The 21,507-nt window shown below is 40.8% G+C and overlaps 1 protein-coding gene across 1 annotated transcript in view; it reads right to left on the bottom strand.

The window, feature by feature from the left end:
• lrrc7 (leucine rich repeat containing 7) overlaps window positions 1–20,429 on the bottom strand; it is a 105,688-nt gene extending 85,259 nt beyond the window's left edge. The window contains 2 exon segments of the mRNA XM_061825234.1: window positions 19,455–19,596; window positions 20,062–20,429. Coding sequence (XP_061681218.1) covers window positions 19,455–19,596; window positions 20,062–20,429 — 510 coding nt within the window.
• Between the last annotated feature and the right edge of the window lie 1,078 nt (window positions 20,430–21,507).

The following is a 21,507-nucleotide window of genomic DNA, read 5'->3' as shown; positions in this document are numbered from 1 at the left end:
AATGATCATTGCAATATACAAGGACTGAAGCATTTTACAATTTTAGTATGTCAATTATTTGGATAACAAATGCGTGGTTTGGTGTTTAATATTTTGCCATTTTATCACTGTGCCCACCTGTAGTCGTGCTGCTGGATCCTGCCTCCTCTGAAATAATCTGTTAAGGCTCCGTCACACGATGACGTTCTGGTAAACGTTCTCTGAACATTTCAATCGTTCTATTTTTCAGCGTTCTCAAATGAGGATGACACATCTGGCGTATGATTAACGTGTGTCTAACGCACGAAAAGCGTGTAACAGCGACCAAATGAGATACCCCTAAAAACTATTAGCGTGTGCTAACGTGTCACTGGCGCGCGACGAGCGATTTGTCAACGTTAGACGAGCATGTTGAGCGTGTGACTAACTGGTGAATAACGACAGAATTGCGTTTTGCTGGCGTGTAATTTTTACAGTGGAACGGGAACGAAAACGTTGGAAATTTCATGGTCACTTCAGTTGTTCTCGTGAGTTTGAACAGTCAGCATCATGCCGCCTAGACCAAAAAAAGGTGGGGTGCGGACTTCAGCAACTAGCGCTGCAAGCAAGAATATAAAGCCTCTTTCACTAGCAATGTATTTGGATGAAAAAGAACACCTGGAGGAAGAGCACGACCGAGAAGTAACGTACCATGTGACACCCCCTGGAGACCCTAAACACCATGAAAACCCCAGTGATGACGGTCCGACGGTAACAAACGATAAGTAACAACCAAGTAACGCTAGAGTAACGACTGACTAACGAAAGCCAAACGCGTGCAACGCTTGGCGGACGTTAGTAAAACGTTCCATGAACGTTCTTGAAAGTTCTGCAGCGTTTAAAATTAAACGTTGATGAACGCTGTTCTCGGTGAGAACTTTTGTGCATGTTCAAAACTTTTTTCCGGACCGGTGTTCTCCGCCGATTCCCAGCGATCATTGATGTTCACTACTGTTCAAACAATGCTTTTCTGGCGCTATCCCGGCGACCATGGGTGACTACCAACGTTTCCTCAAATGCTATAGAACGCTGACCAGAACGTCATGGTGTGACCGGGCCTTTAGGTTTACACATTTTGGTAAACGTCTGGTGTGGGCTTTGTGTGTGTGTGTGAAGGAGGGGGGGGGGGGGGGGAACCGCATAGGACTTGTTTGCAGCCTAATGTTAAATTCCCACCGCATGCATTTTGGGCATTTCATGTTGCATGACAGTCAATGCAGTTCACACGGATGTGAATCCGTGTGGGGTGAGATTCATGATGCATATGACGTGCACGCCACAAAAACAAGGCTTTGACAAAGTCCAAGTCTAATGGCTGAGGCCAGGACTCTACATCAGAATCTGTCATCCATGTCTATATGGCCCTTGGTTTGTACCCTGGTCCATTGTCATGTTAGAAGAGGCAGGGCGCACCTCCAAACTGTTCCCACAGGTTGGGAGCATCGAATTGTCCAAGCATTCAGAGTTCCTTTTGCTGGAACTAAGCAACTAAACCCATGTCTTCAAAAACAACCCCATACTCTAATCCCTCCTCCACCAGACATTACACTTGGCACAATGCAGTCAAACAAGTAATGTTCTGGCAACCACCAAGCCCAGACTTGTCCATCATATTGCCAGCTGGAGAAGTGTGATTCATTACTCCAGAGAATCTGTCTCCACTGATCAAGACTCCAATGGTGCTCAACACCACTGGATCCAATGCCTTGAATTGCACTTGGTGATGTATGACTTTGATGCAGCTGCTGGGCCACAGAAACTCATTCCATGGAGCTCCCTTTGAACTGTTACTCAGCTAATCTGAGAAATGTTAACGTTCTACAACTTTCCTAATCTTTTGTTGCCTCCTTCCCATCTTGTTTGGAAAATGCTGCAGAAATCAAAATGAACAAACAATTACGTTCTTCAATTTGAACATTAAATGTCGCCTCTGTGGGGTTTGCACGTTTTCCCAATGCCTGTGTGGATTTTCTCCAAGTATTTCTGTTTCCTCTTGCATTCCAAAGACGTGGAGACAAAAGGTTAATTAAAGACTCTATATACTCTGTATGAATAATTGTTTGTTCATTTGTGCCCTGCGATTGGCTGCCAACCAGTTCAGGGTGTACCTCGCCTCTCACCGAGAGTCAGCTCAGATAGACTAACACATTTGCGACCCCCATGAGGATAAATGGTACAGGAAAATGGATAGATGGGGGAATTTTTAGTTCCATTTTACACAACAGAGCAACTTAATTGGAAATGGAGTTCTTAAAATAAAACTTCTCAATTGGAAAATGTAATATGAATTCAAATGCCCACTTAATACTACTACAAATGATAATAGCGTACCAAATAATATACAGTAATAAAATGACGCATTAGTTGAACTGTATTAGTCATTTAGCACAGTGCACTATTATGTTGATGACTTTCTTCTGAGAGATTAGCCTTAACATCATATGCTAATCAGTAAATAAACCAGGTTTCAAATCCTGTAACTGGGCAGTATGTCGAAGATTAAAGATACATTTATTTGTCTGCTCGATTTACATTGAGCTAGGTAATGTTACTTTGTTGCATTTCAAATTGTACAAACCATGTTAAATGTTGTAAACTTTACTGTTTATTGTTTAAGTATGCATTATTAGTTTTAGTAGTAGTAGGAGCAATAGGCGGCACGGTGGTTCAGCTGGAAAGCATTGGCCTCACAGTTCTGAGTACCTGGGTTCAATCCAAGCCCTCCCTGTGTGGAGTTCGCATGTTTTCCCCGTGCCTGCGTGGGTTTTCTCCGGGCACTCCGGTTCCTTCCCACATCCCAAAAACATGCAACATTAATTGGACACTCTAAATTGCCTCCAGTTGTGATTGTGAGTGCGGCTGTTTGTCTCTATGTGCCCTCTGATTGGCTGGCAACTAGTTTAGGGTGTACCCTGCCTCCTGGCCGTTGACAGCTGGGATAGGCTCCAGCATTCCTGCGACCCTTGTGAGGACAAGCGGCTACGAAAATGGATGGATGGACAGTAGCAATATGAGGTGTAGTAGTTGTAGTAGTAGTCGTAGTTGTTGCTGCATGCCCTAAATTAATTTTCCTACACGACATGTTAAAATGCAGTTTATAGCTTCTTTGCTAATCAACCTTTCACGATAATGTCAATTGAGCTGTCTAATCTAATACGCATATCAGAAAAAAACACATTGTATTATCTAATTTATTAAAATTTAAATTTATTTAAATTTGATTGAATTATAACATAATTTACTTCTCTGCTGCTTTAAACAAAATTAAGTGTGCTCACAACATTAATTTTGATATTATCCATCCATCCATTTTCTGATCCTCACCTCACAAGGTTTGCGGGAGTCCTGGAGCCTATCCCAGATGTCAACGGGCAGGAGGCAGAGTACACCCTAAACTGGTTGCCACACAATCACAGGGCACATGGAGACAGACAACAGTCACACTCACAATCACACCTTGGGCCAATTTAGTCTCCAATCTATGCATGTTTTTGGGATGTGGGAGGAAACTGGAGGCATGGGGAGAACATGCAAATGCCACAAAGGGGGGGCCGGGATTTGAACCCTGGGCCTCAGAATTGTGACCCGGATGCTTTACAGCTGCTCCACCATTCCACCTCACACCGGGGTTCAAATCCCGGCCCCACATGTGTAATGTTTGCATGTTCTCCCCGTGCCTGTGTGGGTTTTCTCCGGGTACTCCGGTTTCCTTCCACATTCCAAAAACATGCAACATTAATTGGACACTCTAAATTGTCCCTCGGTGTGATTGTGATTGCGACTGTTTGTCTCTATGTGCCCTGGGGTTGGCTGGCAACCAATTCATGGTGTACCGCGCCTGCTGGACGTTGACACCTGGGATAGGCTCCAGTACACCCTGCGACCCTCATGAGGATAAGCGGCAAAGTAAATGGATGTGTGTGTGTAGAGAGAGAGAGAGAGAGAGAGACCGAGAGAGAGAGAGAGAGAGAGAGAGAGGGATTTTTTTTGTCCAATTACCGTAATTTCCCGCCCATAAACCGTGACTTTTTCACACCCTGGGGCTTATGCGGTGATGCGGTGATGCGGCTCATTTGTGCATTTTTCTCTAATGGCCGCAAGGGGGCACTCGAGTGGAAAAGGTAAGGGTGAGACCGATGGAATATATGTTCCGAGGAACTGAGTTTTACCGGTGTGTTTTTTTTCAACCAGCCCTGTTAGCACTGTGGTAGCATTAGCGCTGTGTTACTGCCGCCTCTGAGTGATTAAGGTATGTTTTTTTTTTTTTTTTTACCAGCCCTGCTCGTGCTACTGTGTTGTTGCTATGTTAAGATAAGCTAAGGTATTAAAACTTCATAAACTCTTTCTGTGTACTGTTTTTCTTTGTAAATATCTTGTTTCAATGTGTGCACTTGTGGTTTTTACACAAGTGCAGCTTATTTATGTACCAAATGGTATTTCCTTTACAAATGTACTAGGTGAGGCTTATAATCAGGTACGCTCTGTAGGCTGGAAATTACGGTCGCTTTCACCCTCTTTTTTTTTTCAATCAAATCTTCCCAAGGCCTTGACACTCAATAGTCATGGCCATTGTTACTTAAAACATATTAACCATGGGATTTTTTTCTTTAACCAGATTTCAAATTCGTCTTTGTGATGCCATGAGGTGGCCCTTGATCATGTGAGCATTTTTCAGCCCTTGGATTGATTGATCAGAGCAAGACAAATTTGAATAGGAAAACAACTGTAACGACATTTAATAATCAGTATCTCTCATAACTATCATATGTACTACTTCTAAATGTTTCGTTTTTGTCATGTTATTCGATCAATAGTGGTTCTGATCTACTCCAAATAATGTGCATGGCATGCGGTTATATTGTGTTTTGTAAGGTATTGATAACTTCTCCAACTCTGATGTGATGGTGGTTGTACTCCATGTACTGTATTAAGATGTGTGGATTTAGTGAGGTAAGTCCCGACTGAAGTCCCAGGAACCAATTGCACCATCCACCACAGATGTTTTCCCAAAAATTGTTAAATATTGAACTTGAAAGGGCACACAGAAAGTTAAGTATCAAGTCTAAAAAACCTCTATATATCAACTCTAGCAACCAATTTTCTATAATGCTTGTCCTCATGAGAAAGCAATCCCCGCTGACTTCATGTGAAAAGAATACTATACCATCAGGTCAAAAGAATACTACACTGCGGAGTAGTCAGCAGTCAATCACAGGGAATAAATCGACAATTTCATGATTCATATTCAGATTAACAATGCCACTAAATAGAAGTCAAACCCATACTCGAAGGTTAGGTGAACAAACATTATCCCAGACCTTGTAAATCAGTGATTGACTTATCAATTCTTGTTTTGAAATAACCAGCGGTGTACTTCATTTTGCTTCAATCCCCTCCAAATATAAATGTAGCATCATTCTGAACAAGCAATTAAAACACTAATTTAAATTTCAAAATTTTTTCCTATCGTGAGTTAATTAGGTTCCATATTTGGAACAACCACTTACGATACTCCATATGGTTCAGTCTGATAAGTTGTCATTATGAAGTCAAAGGGTTTTAGTTCAATTTCTTAATTACTCACTTGTGGGTGACTGACTCAATATTGTGGTGTGGAATCACTGACACAGGCCCAGCAGTTAGTGCGTGGCCTTCAATGGACCATCTCCGTCCCTCGTCTCTGTGAACATTGGCAGCAGTTGGCTTTCATCAGCAACTTTTCTCGCTGATTGAGGATGTGAAAGTAAAGGTGAAAGAATTCACTCAAACAGATCGGCAAATGAGAAGCCAGAGAACCCAGTTTTGCCAATAGGGCACATGCAGTAAATATTCTGTTTTTTAAGCGTCATTGCAATAACCTTCTACAATAAAAATCTCTTCATATGATCCGTAAAGCAGAACAATAAACTTACCATCGACCAAAGGCCTCCATCCTCCGACGTGTGACGTGCTCTAACACTGCAAGAGACTGCGAGATTCCCCAGATCAGATCAACAAGTCCAAGACTTCATCTCCTTCACATCCACTTTAGTTTTTCTCTTATTACGACAATGATTCTTATTGATAACTTTTTCCAATCCCTGCTGACTCCAAGATACTGTCATGGAGCAACTCGAACATTTCATCGACGGATCTTTTGACCACTTCGTCATCCAAGATAGTGGAATTCAGCAGGATGACCCCAGCAATCCACTGAAAAGACGAAAGGCTAACTTATCAACTAGGCCTGAAGATCTACAACTTTGCTTTCCCGATGCCCATAATCAAGTCCTCTCCACTGACAAGAAGTTATCCCTTCTCAAGCTATTACAGGAGATTAAGGATTCACCAACAAGTCAGAAAGCGAGAAGAAATGTGGAATAACCTCATCTTTTCCGGCATTTCTGAGACTACACTTGATATTTCAGAGGCTCCAGTCAAAAACTCTCGTGTCAACAGCGCTGAAAATACCGATGGACACACGTGCTAATGTCACCTTCCACCGAATGCACAGATTGGGAGGACTCCAAACAGGACATCATCCTGTTAAGTTATCGCCAAATTCAAACATTTCTATCAGAAAGTCTTTATAAAGTCAAAAGGACGGCATCTGAGGGGTAAACACTTTGGGCTGAATGACCAGTTTCCGTGCAAAAGCAATGAATGGCACAAACTCTTGTTCCTCCTAACGAAAAATTACCGGTAACAACGAAAATGCACCTCTAGGTGTGGACAAAGTATACACAGACGGTCAACTGTTCCATGATTCCAAAGACACCTCATGGATCTTCAAATAAATGATTATTTATTTCAAGTTTATGCTAATATTTGGTATGTAGTAGAGAAAAACAGTGTCTGAATTTTAGGAAAAAAAATTGAGAAAATTGCACACATCCTATTGGATCGTCCACTCACTTACATGGGTCATTTCCTTTGGTTTCTTTTTACTTACCTTTTCTCTCATGTAAATTTTTCCCCTTCTTCATGCCACCCCCCACAGTCACCCCCAATTGGTGAGATCACTAGCCACATACCATCTTGTACTAACATAACAACTCATAGGTTTTTACAGGTGTTCAAACACTAAAACAAAGAATCCCACTGCGCCACTCGTCAATAGCACTGCCTTGCTCATTTTCTCTCATCCTGTCCTTCCCTTTTCCGTCCTCTGATCTTGTTCTCTTGCTTAGTAATTGCATGCCATTACTGGGTGAACCTCCACCCCTTCCCCCCTCCATCTACAAATGACCGTTGTAATATTACTTGTGTAAACCAGGTGTGCTCAGTGTGTCGATCGTGATCTGGTGACAGCATGCAAAAAAAAGACGTCAGCCTACTCCTGAGATCCTTCCTAAAATCTGTACCAAATTTTTAAATTCTCATATGTAATAAACGTTAAACTACTGCAAGTATTTTTTTGTTGTTACTCGTTGCCCATGTTTCATTTTTAGAGTAACTGAATCCTTGACTTCTGATTTCATAATTGGTTATTCATCTACAGTATTTGTTGTGTATATTCAATATTATGAAGTGATTAATGGTCTTCTGAGGGAAATACAATTTGGCCTGCGACAAAAAATGAGTTTGATACCCTGATTTACACTCTCACACTATTGTTCTTGTGGTTCTATCCTCTAGTCATCATGTGCATTCTATCCCTCTGTATGTGCCCTTCATTTTCAATAACACAAGAATAATAGAAACATTTGAAAATAAGCAACAGGAGTATTTAAAACTCCCCTGTTGCAAAGCAAAATTGTTTCAGCAGAAAAGACATACAAATCCACTCCTCTGCAAGGCCATGGTGCTGAACAGGACTGGTTAAATAAACAAACAAACAACAGCATATCAAGTTTATTATCCCTCTTTTTAGAATGAAACACTTTGAGGTTGGACCTCATAAACTTCATTCCTGACTTCTCTGTATTCTGGAATGCAGCAATTATACTGAATACATGAATACTGAATACTGATGGTGTAGTGGTACACATGCCTGAGTTTGGTGCAGACAATGTGGGACCAATTCCTGCTGAGTGATGGTGTTGACATGTGCCATGTGACTGACTGGTGACCGTCTTTTACCTGATTTTAGTTGGGATAGGCTTTGGAAACTCCCGCGACTCTTGTGAGGTTAGACAGCTTGGGGCTATGGACAATAAAAATGTGCCTTTTGCCCAAACTTAGGGGGGTTGGGCTCCGGCACTCCTGCGACTCTTGTGAGGATACGTGGCTTGGAAAATGGATGGACATTAAAAATGTATACAATTGGATTCTTGGATTAAAACAATGGTAGTTGAGAAAGTTGTCCTTTTGTAGCTCTTTAATAAATCCTTTGGCATTGTGTGCCAGTGCAAAATATTTTTCACAATGATCCTCAACATCAGGGGTTTCCACACATATATATATATATATATATATATATATATATATATATATATATATATAAGTGGAAAATAAAAACTCAATAACTTAAAGCAACAACTATAAACAAACACAAACAAAATCCATTCAAAGGCTTGAAACAGATTCACCCAGTCAAGAACCAAGTCAAGAAGAAATTTCTGCCAACAGGAGTGTGTCTCATAAATGGGAAAACATCAGAAGTTGGTCTTTGCCCTATATTTCTGCCACTCCAAGAGTAAGACAGTAGTTGAATGTCACAATCTGTAGGGAATATCTAATGTATCCACAAAGCAATTCAAAATGCACGACTACGCTTTTTACCATCCATCCATGTTCCATACTGCTTATCATCTTTAGCGCTACGGGTGGTATGGAACCTATCGCAGCTGACCCGGGCAATGCCTGTACATTGGGCTTCATCTCAGTGGAAGAGATGTTAGCCTCTATTTTTAGACTCCATCTTTGACTTATTCATAGGATGGCCATAACAACAATGAAATGACTTTAATTCACCAATCATACAACACAAGGCAGTTACGTGACCTTGCAAGTAGTCTTCTCAAGCCAATTAAAATGTGTTTTTTTTTTTTTTTTTTGGGGGGGGGTGTTTACAGACCAAAAAAAAAGTTGTCATGCATGCCCTTAAATTTTGACTACCCAAACATGGATATTTCAGACCACTTCTAACTTGAAAAACTGCCTTACAGTTAGTTGCAGGTGTTTTTCTTTTTGTTTTGAGAGTAGATATGGGAAAATTAGCACTATCCCCATGGTGTCGCACACACACGCATGCACACACAGCCACACACACACACACACACCACACACACACACACACACACACACACACACACACAATAACCTTGACTGTTCAGCAAAATGCTTCTTCTTGATTTCATTTAAATAAATAAAGCAAATAAAGTTTTTGTGGAGCCCAATGCACACTGTATGTTTTGGGACACTTAAATGAAATGAAATGGCAGGTGTATTTCAAATCCTATATACCACTCCTATATTTCTCGAAAATAATGCGCAATTTTAAAAAATATACATATATTCAAAATGCTAATAGAGCGCATTATATTTAGGTATGGATGAAAAATAAAAAGTACAATCCCATTGTATAGTTGTATACAGGTATATAGAGTAGTGGAAAAAAAAGGTATACATATACATTTTGATATGATATTCGATGTCTTATGTTACACATTTATATTTATTACAGTAATGTGCGCCCCGAACCTGAACTCTAAGACCTCCTCGGGGAGCTTGCATTGTATGATGGTTAGCGTAGCATGCTTGCTGCCACTGCAACAAAGACCAGAAACGACTGCCCATGAGGTTGTTTTAATTGAAACCAAGACAGAAAATGTCACCTACAACGGCTAGTTCTGCAGCTGCTTTAAAAAGAAATGTGTCATTACTCGTGCCAATGATGCTACCAACCGGAAGTCGCGCCGCAGTCCGAAACAATGATAGCTCGCCTCAATGGCTTCAGGTGAGTATTAAAACAACGTGAGCTCAAAGTACGTAATATGAGAGTCACGGGGACATTAAAAAAAACTAAAAAAAAAAAAAAAAACGGGAAAGCACACCCAATTGAAATGATTTTAATTTTTTTTGTTATTTTTTTAAATCTTTTTTTTTAAATGTGCCCATTACCCTCGTTTCTACGTAGTTTGAGCTCACATTGTTTTGATAGCCACCTGATGCCATAGGAAAGCTACAGTCAGGTGGGCAAGAGGCTGCGCTGCGGAACCAAAACTCTTGGGATTCAAAAAATGTTTCCCCACGGACGCCATGGATGGGATCGAGGATGACATTCTGTGGGAGCAAAATCGGATCACTGTTCATGATTCAGGAGGCAACAGAACTGGACCAAGTCACCAAAGGCTACGATGGATATTTTTCAGACTGGAGATGAGTCAGATGCTTCTTTTGAAGTCTTGGCCAAGGATGTGCAATGTAGAGGATAAACTACATTATGCACAAATGTTTTATAGACAAATATTTAATGCAAATTTTTTAAAGTAAATCAGTGTTAAATATTTATTTATTTAAGACTGTAATATGTGTTATGAACAGCATTAATAAAATGTTATGCCAATCATTGAGGATTTTTATTAGTTAGTTGAGAGATTCTGTTGTGAGAATTACAGGGACCAGGACAAGTGTGTCCTGTGGCCTGTCCCGGGTTTATATTATGGCGACATCAGCACATGCACAATGATTATTATTGAAGCAAAGCAAAGCAAATTTATTTGTACTGGCTGACCTCACCTCTATTGGCAACTTATTCCATTTGTGTGCAGCATAATAGCTAAATGCTGCTTCACCATGTTTGCTTTGGACTCTGCGCTCCACTATTTGACCTGAGTCAGTCGATCTCAGAGCTCTACTGAGTTCGTATTCCGTAAGCATTTCTTTCATGTAATCAGGACCTAAATCATTTAGTGATTTATAGACCAGTAGCAGAACTTTAAAAATCTATTCTAAGGCTGACTGGAAGCCAGTGCAAGGAATTTAGGATTGGAGTTATATGCTCTGACCGCTTTGTTTTGGTCAGAACGTGAGCTGCAGCATTCTGAATGAGGTGCAGCTGTTTAATACACTTTTTTGGGAGTCCAGTCAGAAGACCATAACAGTAGTCAAGTCTACTTGAGATAAAAGCACGGATGAGCATTTCCTGCTGTGCTTGACAAATACAAGATTTCACTCTAGATATGTTCTTCAGATGGTCAAAGGCAGTTTTTGTGATTGATTTGATATGATTGTTGAAAGTCAGGTCGGAATCAATCAGAACACCAAGGTTTCGGACATGGTCTTTGGTTTTTAAAGATAGAGAGTCCAGATGTTTACTCACAGCAGTTCTCTGTTCTTTATTGTCAAAAACAATTGTCTCCATTTTGTTGTGATTTAGTTGAAGAAAATTTTGGCACATCCAGTTATTTATCTGATTTAGAAAGTGGCACAATACCTCATTTGAACTGTAGTCATCTGGAGACACTGCTAAATATAACTGTGTGTCATCTGCATAGCTATGGTAGTCAAAATGAAGGTTTTGAAGAATTTGAGCCAAAGGTAGCATATACAGGCTGAACAGGATAGGTACAAGAACTGACCTTTGAGGGACCCCATAGGTCACTGCCATTGATGAGACAGAGCATCTCCAATGGTCACAAAGTAGTTCCTTTCCTCGAGGTAGGACCTAAACCATTTAAGGACCGTTCCATTTAGTCCTACCCACGTTTCCAACCTGTTTCGCAGTATAATGTAATCTGCCGTATCAAAAGCCGCGCTGAGATCCAACAAGCCCAAAATTGACACCTTTCCTGAGTTCAACCTTATATCATTTAGTACTTTGATAAGAGAAGATTCTGTATAGTGATGACTTCGGAAACCCGATTGAAATTTGTCAAAAAGTCAATTTAAATTCAAGAAATTGCTGCGTTAATTAGAAATAACTTTCTCAAGAATCTTGGCTATGAACGGGAGATTTGAGATGGGTCTATAGCTTGCAAACGTGGAATCGTCCAGTGCTTTGTTTTTTAGAAGAAGCTTAACAACAGCTACTTAAGAGCTTTGGCAAATAGAGCACGAGTATTGTTGAAGTTCTGACTGATGATTTCAGAAAAGTGTAGCTCTCCAGCTCTAACTAACTCTTGGTTAAAATTACTAAAACACTGCCTGTAGAGGTCATAGTCAATTTGGAGTTTATTTTTTCTCCACTTGCATTCTACTTTCCTACACTCTGATTTAGATCTCTTGACCATCATTGTGCTCCTCCATGGTGTTCTAAGTCGCCTCAGGATGGTCTTAGTTTTAACAGGAGTGACAGCATTCATGGCATTTGTGATTTTCGAGGTGAGATTGTCCAAAAGTTCATCAACTGTCTCAGCATTCAGAGTCTGTGGCACAGCCAGAGTCTCCATAATCTTAGTGGCAAAACTCTAATTTATGTACCTTTTCCTAATAGAGATAGAGGTTGTCTGAACTTTTGGAAGAATCTGTAATTCAAAAAATACACATAAATGGTCAGAAATAGCCATATCCTTAATGTCAATCGATAGAATTTCAACATCCTTAGAGATGACCAGGTCTAAGATGTGACTTTGAGTGTGAGTTGGACTCTTAATATGTTGAGAAAGTTCTTTGGATGTTTTTTCCCTGTTATTGTCAACATGAATGTTAAAGTTCCCTGTTATGACAAAATAGTTGTACTCAGTACAAATAACTGACAGCAGTTCTGAAAAATCCTCCATAAATTTCCCATTGTATCTTGGAGGTCTATAAATGATTAAAATTATAACCTTTGGGTCACCCTTAACTAAAAAACACAGACATTCAAAAGAGCTAAAATCACCCAGTCTAATTTCTATACAATGAAATAATCTAAAAATAACAGCACCACCTTTTTTCCCGTACGACACTTGTTCATAAAATTAAAATCTGCTGGTGTTGCCTCATTTAAAACGGTATTACAGCTACTTTCTGTTGACGACGTTTCATTTAATAACAAAAAGTCCAGACGATAGGTCTTAATGATGTCATTGATCAACATTGATTTGTTACCCAATGACCTGATATTAAAAAGAGCTAGTCTCGCAGAGATTACTGGAGAGAATGGTTCGATAGACTCACATTTTATCCTCACTAAGTTGGAAGTTCAACTTTTTTTGGTGCCATATCTTTTTGACCAACATTCTGTCCCTTGTAATTACAGGGATGAAAAATGCCTGATCCCCATAGAGGTCTGAGTTATTCTTGAAAACACCCGGTAAATATCAGTCAGATTTACAGATAGTCTTCATGGGTTGGAGGAGGTGCCTTTCGCTTCTTAGTGGACGGTGGTTTAAGGCGAGGGGGGATGGGAGGAAGATCTTTGTGTTGTATGCCCTGGATTCCATCATTAACAATAGTCTTCATCTATCCATCAGATCCAACACTGCATTCAGGCTGGAAGAGGTAGAGCCAACATCTACTGCAGATTGTATGGTTGTTGTAGTCATAGAGGGGAGATTCTGAAGTGTGGATGGCTCCAATGGGGCAGGAAGAGGTGTGAAAGATTTAAACTGCTGGCACATTCCATTTGCCACTTTCTCATCGGATTGGGTGACGCAAATGCATTTGCGTGCACCTTGTCTCGGTTGTTTGGGAACAAATGGATCCTTTTGTTCTTGGTTTTTGTCAACATTGTCTTTACAAGGCAGTGAATGATGCACACAGTAGAAAATGTTGGCAGCTAATAACTGAACCCCTTGTCTATTTAGACAGAAACCGTCTGCTTTGTGAAGATTTTTACGCTTCCAAAAAAGGCAGAAATTGTCAATGAAACTCACGGATAGTGCTATGTACACCTCGCCCAACCACCTATTCAATTGACAGAACCTTGAGAAACATTTATCTCCAGATTGTACAAGTGGGAGAGGTCCGTGTCATAAAAACCTCAGCATCCATCCCTTGTACTTTTGTTAGGAGATCAATGAAATCTCGCTTCAGTACCTCTGATTGCTGCTTGAGAACATACAGGGCCCCTGTGTGTATAATGACAGATTTCACAGTTGGGTGCTGATCAGTGATCTCCAGGACTTTTTGAGTGATATCAGACACTGTGTCATTTGTAAAACACAGTACTTTGGTGTTTTTCTCACTGCAAAAGCGTTTCACATCCTTGATGGCTCCCTTACCAACTATTGATGTTTGGGGTCCAAATTTTTTCTTGGATGATTTAATTGCATATCTTTCAGTGAGCATTCTTGGTCTGGGTCTTGTAAGAGTGCCTCAAATAATTTGTAAGATTGACGTCAACATTTTGCATTGAATCACGTTCTTTTTTTGCTCTTCGCTGTAATGACCGTCCATGGGCGCTAACTTGGTGTTGAGGCAACCCACCTTGTTGTACAGACATTTTATTTTGAAAAACAATACAAGTACAAACCTAACAAAGTATAAATACAGATAATTCCCAATATTTTGAGCATATGGTAGCAGCAAATTGGTGGTGCGCATTGTACATTGGTAGAAGGGTTTTCCTGATTTTTTTTTTTTTTTTTTTTTAGGTCAACTTTGGGGGTGCGTATTATACTTCAGGATGCATTACACTCGAGAAATTATGGTATCTATATTTTTTATTTGATGTTCATGCTCCGATTTAGAAAAAAATAGAAGTTACTCACAAATTATTTTTTACTTAAGCAGTTTTCCCAATTGTGTACATTCTTACTTTTACTCAAGTAAATATTTGGATGAGTACTTTTTCCTTTTACTTGAGTCATATTATTCTAAAGTAGCAGTACTTTTACTGGAGTACAATGCAGTATTTGATTACTCTCCCACCTTTGCACTTAACCACATATGAATGAATGTGTTTGAATCTTTGTTGGTGGTTGAAGGTGTAGGAGGTGTCAAACTGTCCCAAACTGTCCCTACACAAGTATCTGACCACCACTGGGGTGTGACTGCTGAATGAATAAATCTTTTCTGCAATTGGAAATAATCTTTGGGTGCCTTGAAAGAGCTATGTAAATTGCATGTATTATTATTATTATTGTGTACTCTGTAGCATACCGATCAGCTCCTGGGGGATCAAAGATAGCCTTGGGTTACAAAAGAGTACAGTGACAATTACAGGACACCAGTATGAAGCTAATCTAATCTATTTTAAAGTCTGTAATACTGATACGGGTGTAATTCATCAAATAACACCTCAAACACATAAAGGAAAATGGAGGATATAAATTTGTCCACTAATGAATGTAAGATTATTCTTCATGGATCCAAGGTCTGCAGATGATTTGTCAGATAACCACAAACTGAATTCATGCCACAGTACCCTCTTAAGACAGTGACGCATGGTGGTACAGGCAATATAATATACACCAATATAAATGTTTATCCAAATATGGTGTCGGGCCTATTTAAAAAATACCGGGTGTTATGGATCAGTTTGCACAGATAAAAATACTTGGAGATTATGTTGCTTTATGCTGAAGAAGAAAGTACCATAAAAAAATGAATCGGTGTTACAACAAAACAAACACCCCAAACATCAGTAAGGCATCTAGGTTCCAAACAAACAAAATTAAACCTATGGAGTGGACAACGTAAGCCTCAGAACTTAAACCACTAAAACATTTGTGGGGTGACTTTCAAAATGCTGTGTCTGAGGGAAAAAAATGCGGAGAAATGGAGTCTATGGATGTGGAATTGCTGGATTTGGTTGAAGGGGGGATTTCAAACCATCCTGGACTGCAACGCGTCTTCAAAGCAGCAAGAAGTTGATCAACTCCAAATCAGAAACTGGCATAACTAAATATTAACCTAGGGATTCACGTGAATGCTAAAAAGGTTTTTTTGTTCATGCTGTAAATAAAGTTTGGAAAGAAAAATGCATAAACTGCTAATTTTTGAACAGCACAATACCATTTTTCCTAATTTTCTGTAAATAATTAAGAAATATATTTTTTTTCATGTTTTGATTTGGAGTATGTTGGGTGTTCAAAGTTCATTAAAATAAAAACAAAAATAATTATTTTAAGCTTAACTTACATTTTTATATTCACTTCAATTATTTTGAACACAAATCCATGTACAGTGTGGCTATTTTGGCCCAAGATTCAGGCTAAATGTGGACTCGGTAAATGTATGTATGTATACTTTTTGCAAATGTATGTACGTATACTTTTGCAGGGCAGAGGGACCAAGCCTGACCTGAAATAGCAAATTTATAAATAATTGATCCTGCTTGAAAATGTAGTGTAATTGCCTGTATTAATAGTTTCAAGTACTCGAATCAAATTCACCAAACTCATGTTATACAAGCGATCTAGGGTGTGCCAACAATTAGATGTGGTCTAATCAGGCATAGATCAACTTGCTGTCCCCAAATTGTCACTTTCAGAATATCTCCAAGGACACACTCTCACTGCACCGGAGCACCCAGCTTGTCGCAGACCAGTCTCCCAAATTGGCAAACACACACAGCAACCCATGGGCTAGCACAAAAATCAGGATACCCCAGCTTTAACCCCCATCTTTGAGGTGCCAGCTACAAAAATAGACACCCAAGAGTCCACATTAAAATACTAAAAGATGCTGAATGGTCTCTTTATAACAGACAGGCTAATAAATACAGTATATCAACAACTCCTTTGCGCTTCTCCCATTAGGGGTTCTCACAGAATGTCATCTTTCCATTTAAGACTATCTCCTGCATCCTCCTCTAAAACATCAACTGTCCACATGGCTTCCTTCATAACATCCATTATGATTCTCTTTGGTCTACCTATCGCTCTCTTGCCTGGCATCCTCATCACCCTTCTGTCAATATACTTTCCAAACCATCAAAGTCTGCTCTCTCTAACTTTGTCTCCACATAACATTTGTTGTTCTTCTAGTGAGCTCATTTCTAATCCTATCCAACCTGCTCACATTTTCTAACCAGTTGTCCACCGTGCAACCTCCACTAATCTTTCCTATAACTTAATTGGGTGGCTCATCAACTCCAGCATCTCAAATGGGTACCAGTGCATTTTCCTCCATTCCTCAGGCATTTTCTCACCTGCGAGAATTCTGTTCAATAAGATGGTCAAAAATTCCACAGCCACCTCTCCAAGATGCTTCCGTACCGCCACAGGAATGTAAACGAAAAACTGCATTTCCATTTTTCATCCTCTTTAATGCCTTTCTACCTTCCGTCTTACTAATCATTTCCACTTCCTGGTCCACAACACTTGCCTCTTCTACTCTTCCTTTTATCAAATTTTCCCAATTCATTAATTTGCCAAAGTATTCTTTCCATCTATTCAGGACACTAATGACACCAGTCAAGTCATTTCCCTCTCTATCCTTAATCACCCGAACCTGCTGCACATTCTTCCCATCCTATCGCTCTGTCTGGCTAACCTGTAGAGGTCCTTCTTCAGTATCCAATCTGGCATACATGTCATCATATGCCAGTCACTCACATTTGACGAGCGTGACAGCGCACAAGCAGGCTGAGCATGTAACCCTGTGGTGAGCAGGTGGTCAGTGTATGGATGGAGGAAATGTGGGAGCCAATTCTCACAGTCTGGGGTCGGTTGGTCAAGAAGCCCTTGATCCAGCTACATGTGAGAAAAGGCAGGCCCAAGATGTCTAGTTTAAACATCAGAATGTCCAGGATGATTGTGTTAAAGGCGGAGCTATAATCCACAATCAACCAATCCCTCCTGCCTGAAATCTGCAACAATCATCCTCATCCCAAAAAATCAGCCATTGACAGTCAAAATGATTACAGGCCTGTTGCACTCACATCTGTGATCATGAAGTGCTTTGAGAGGCTGGTTGCACACCACATCAGAATCAGAATCAGAATCATCTTTAATGGCAAAGTGTGTAGAACACATAAGGAATTGCTCTCCAGCAGTCGGTGCTGTCCTGGTACGACATACAGAACAGAAAATAGAGAACAAGGAACAACATAGCAACAAGAGCAAACAACAAGAGACATTTCTGTTTATAGGAATTATTCCTTATAAGACGTGCAAGATGTGAAATCTATATAGATAAGTGTGTTAACAATGTCAATTGTGCAAAGGGAGCAGTTTAAGTGATGAATAGAGTGGTCTGCAAAATAAATAAAGTAAAATAAAAAAATAATTATATAGATATCGATAGATATAGATGTGTATATATATATATATATATATATATATTATATATATATATATATATATATATATATATATAACTCATACTAATACTGTTTAGACTAGCAGTCGCTGAGTGAGTGTGCTAACATGGCACAGGGCAGAAAAATAATAGGTTCGCTGATAATTACTTAATTGCCAGAGGGAAGAAACTGTTCGAATGCCTGCTACTTTTGACTTTCATTGATCTATATCGCTTTGCCAATGGAAGGAGCTGGAAGAGCAGGTGGCTAGGTTGTGGAGGGTCCAAGAGGATATGGCCTGCTCTGGACCTCGTTCGTGTTGCGTGTAAGTCCTCGATAGTGGGTTGCATGATGCCGATAATCCATTCAGCTGTTTTGATTGTCCGTTGTAGTCTGAGTTTGTCCTTTTTTTGTGGTGGCTTCAAACCAGGCTGTGCTAAAGGTACACAGTACTGATTGGATAACCACTCTGTAGAACTGTCTCAGCAGCTCTTGAGACAGGCCATGGTTCCTCAGAAGCTGCAAGAAGTACATCCTTTGCTGGGCTTTTTTTGATAATGGAAGTGATGTTCGTCCCCCACTTCAAGTCCTCTGAGACTGTAATTCCCAAGAACTTGAAGGTCTTGATGGTTGACACAAGCCAGTTGGATAGTGTCAAGGGCAGGTGTGGTGAAGATGCCTCTTTATGTCCACAATCATCTCAACAGTTAACATAATAACATAGAATAACATAAGGGGCTCACTTCCCCCCTCATTCGACCCCGACCAGTTTTCCTACAGAGGAAACCAGTCAACCGAGGATGCTCTCACAATAGCTCTCCACACTGCACTGAGCCACCTCAAATGCTAAGGGAACTACGTCAGGATGCTTTTCATAGACTTTAGGTCAGCCATTAATATCACCATACCAGGCATTTTGGTTGACAAACTCCCTCCTTGGACTATCTCCTTCCATCTGCTGCTGGATTAAAGACTTCCTCACAAACCGTCCACAGTCTGTCAGGCTAGCCCCATACCTCTCTTCCTCAATCACCCTCAGCACCGGGTCCCCCCAAGGCTGTATACTGAGCCCTCTGCTATACTATCTGTACACATATGACTGCATACCAGCCCATTCCAGCAACTCCATTATCAAGTTTGCTGATGATACCACCGTGATTGGGCTCATCACAAAAGGAGATCAGTTTGCCTACAGAGACAAGATTGGAAAATTGTCAAAGTGGTGTTCTGTAAACAGCCTCACACTGAACACCACACAGATGAAAGAAATCATCCTGGACTTCCGGAAGTGCAGCGTCGACCCGGTCCCACTGTTCATCAATGGGGAGTGTGTGGAGAGGGTCCACTCCTTCAAATTTCTGGGAGTCTACATCACAGTAAAACTCACCTGGACTGTAAATACCACCACGGTGGTGAAAAAGGCCAGCAGCGACGCCACTTCCCGAGAGGGCTCAGGAAGAACAACTTGGAAGCTAAGCTGCAGCAGACTTTCTACAGAACTACCGTGGAGAGCATCCTGACATACTGCATCACAGTGTGGTGTGCTGGATGCACAGCAAAGAGCGATCAACAGTGCCCAGAAGATCACTGGCTGCTCTCTCCCCTCCCGAGAGGATATTGCTAACTCCCACCATCACAACAGAGGTACTAATATTGCAAAGGACTCTTCACAACCTGGTCATACCCTATTTAACCTGCTGCCCTCTGGCAGGCGGTACAGGTCCCGCAAAACACGGACAACCAGATTCAAAAAGAGTTTTTTCCCCAAAGCCATCAACTCCTTGAACTCTAATCCACTGACCATAACAGGACTGTGGGGTAATTTTATGCAAGTGCACTTTTGTGCATTCATTTATTTTAGCAATAACTGTGCCTTGTTGTATTTTATCTGTTGTTTTTACCCAAGATGTTCATCTATTTTTATTCTATTTTATTCAACTATGCACCTTGTGGAGAATCTCATCATTTCGTTGTATGCACTGCATAAAATGACAATAAAGGCTTTTGACTTGATTTTGACAAAGAGCATCCTAGTGTAGCTCTGCGGTTGTTCCAGGTGACTTAATACAGCGTGCAGATCTATGCCGATCCCATCCTCTATTGATCTGTTCACCCGGTATGCGAAGTGGTGGGAGTCGTCGTTAGGGGGCAGGCAGTCTTTGTTGTATTTGAGAACTAGCCTCTCGAACCACTTCATAAAGACAGGTGTGAGGGCAACAGGGAGATAGTCATTTAGGCTAGTGAAGGATTTCTTTTGGGGGATGGGAATGATTGGCGTTGATTTCAAACAAGTGGGGATAATTGTTTGACGCAGTGAGAGGTTGAAGATCTTGCAGAAGATGCTGGACACCTGGTGGCCATACTCTGTCCGGGCCATCCTGGAGTTCGTGGGCGGGACCACACACATCACGCTCCTGTACAGAAAGTGGAGTTAATGGAGCCCAGTGGGGGTGGGTGGATTACAGGAGCAGCTGAATATTGCTGAGATGATTCAAAGCGAGCAAAGAAGCTGTTGAACTCCTTTCCAAATGACTCGTTTATTTTTCCTGGTGTCCCATCACAGCCTCTGAAGTTCTCTCTGTATACCCTGTCACACTCCTCGATGGCTGTTGCTGGCAAGATGGGACGCTAGCCTTCTTTTATAGTTCTTTTTAGCTTTTTTTCAGTTCAGCTCAAGCCATGGTGTAAGGATTTCTGTCACCTGAACTGAAGGTAGTGTTCTGGGCCATAAGAAGTGAATGGACCTGACTAATCCTCCAGGGTCTCAGCCTCACACACTCAGCTTCCATAAAGGTCTTTATTTAGTTCAGTACAGCCCCTGTGTATTTGTCCCGGTCCTGGTGTATAAAAAAAAAGACCCCGTCTGGTTGTTGAAAGCAGTACTTACAGAAAGTTCACTGAGTGTAGTCTCTGGCCAGGTTGTTACAGTCTTTGTGGTGGGCTTGGATCTGCGTCTGAGGGGGATGTATGAAGGGATAAACAGCAGGGAGATGCTGTCTGACTCACCAATGTGAGGAAGGGGTGTGGTTCTGTAGCCATGTTTGATGTTGAAGTACACGTCGTCTCAAGTGTTTCCACCCCTTGTTGGACATTTAAGATCCTGGTGGAACTTCAAAAGTACGTTCTTCAAATTGGTCTTGTTAAAGTCTATAATATCAGGGTGGGTCCGCTGCTGTTCAGTGTTGATATTCAGTAATAGAGAGCACAGCTTTACCTTTATCATCTGGTAGGATGATGGCTGATGGTGGCTACAGTAAGTTCCCTCGGGATGTAAAGCGGCTGGCATTTAACGAACATGTACTCAATGTTTGGTGAACAGTCTTCTTCTTTTCCTTTGGGCTTGTTTCGTTAGGTGTCACCACAGTGTGTCTAAGCCTATCTCGTGCATCTTCCTCTCTAACACCCACTGTCCTCATGTCCTCCCTCACAACATCCATCCACCTGATTCTTTTGCC

The sequence above is a fragment of the Syngnathoides biaculeatus genome, chromosome 7 (assembly GCF_019802595.1).
Source record: "Syngnathoides biaculeatus isolate LvHL_M chromosome 7, ASM1980259v1, whole genome shotgun sequence".
In the NCBI taxonomy this organism is placed as follows: domain Eukaryota; kingdom Metazoa; phylum Chordata; class Actinopteri; order Syngnathiformes; family Syngnathidae; genus Syngnathoides; species Syngnathoides biaculeatus.
This window is presented reverse-complemented; position numbering and strand designations above follow the sequence as displayed.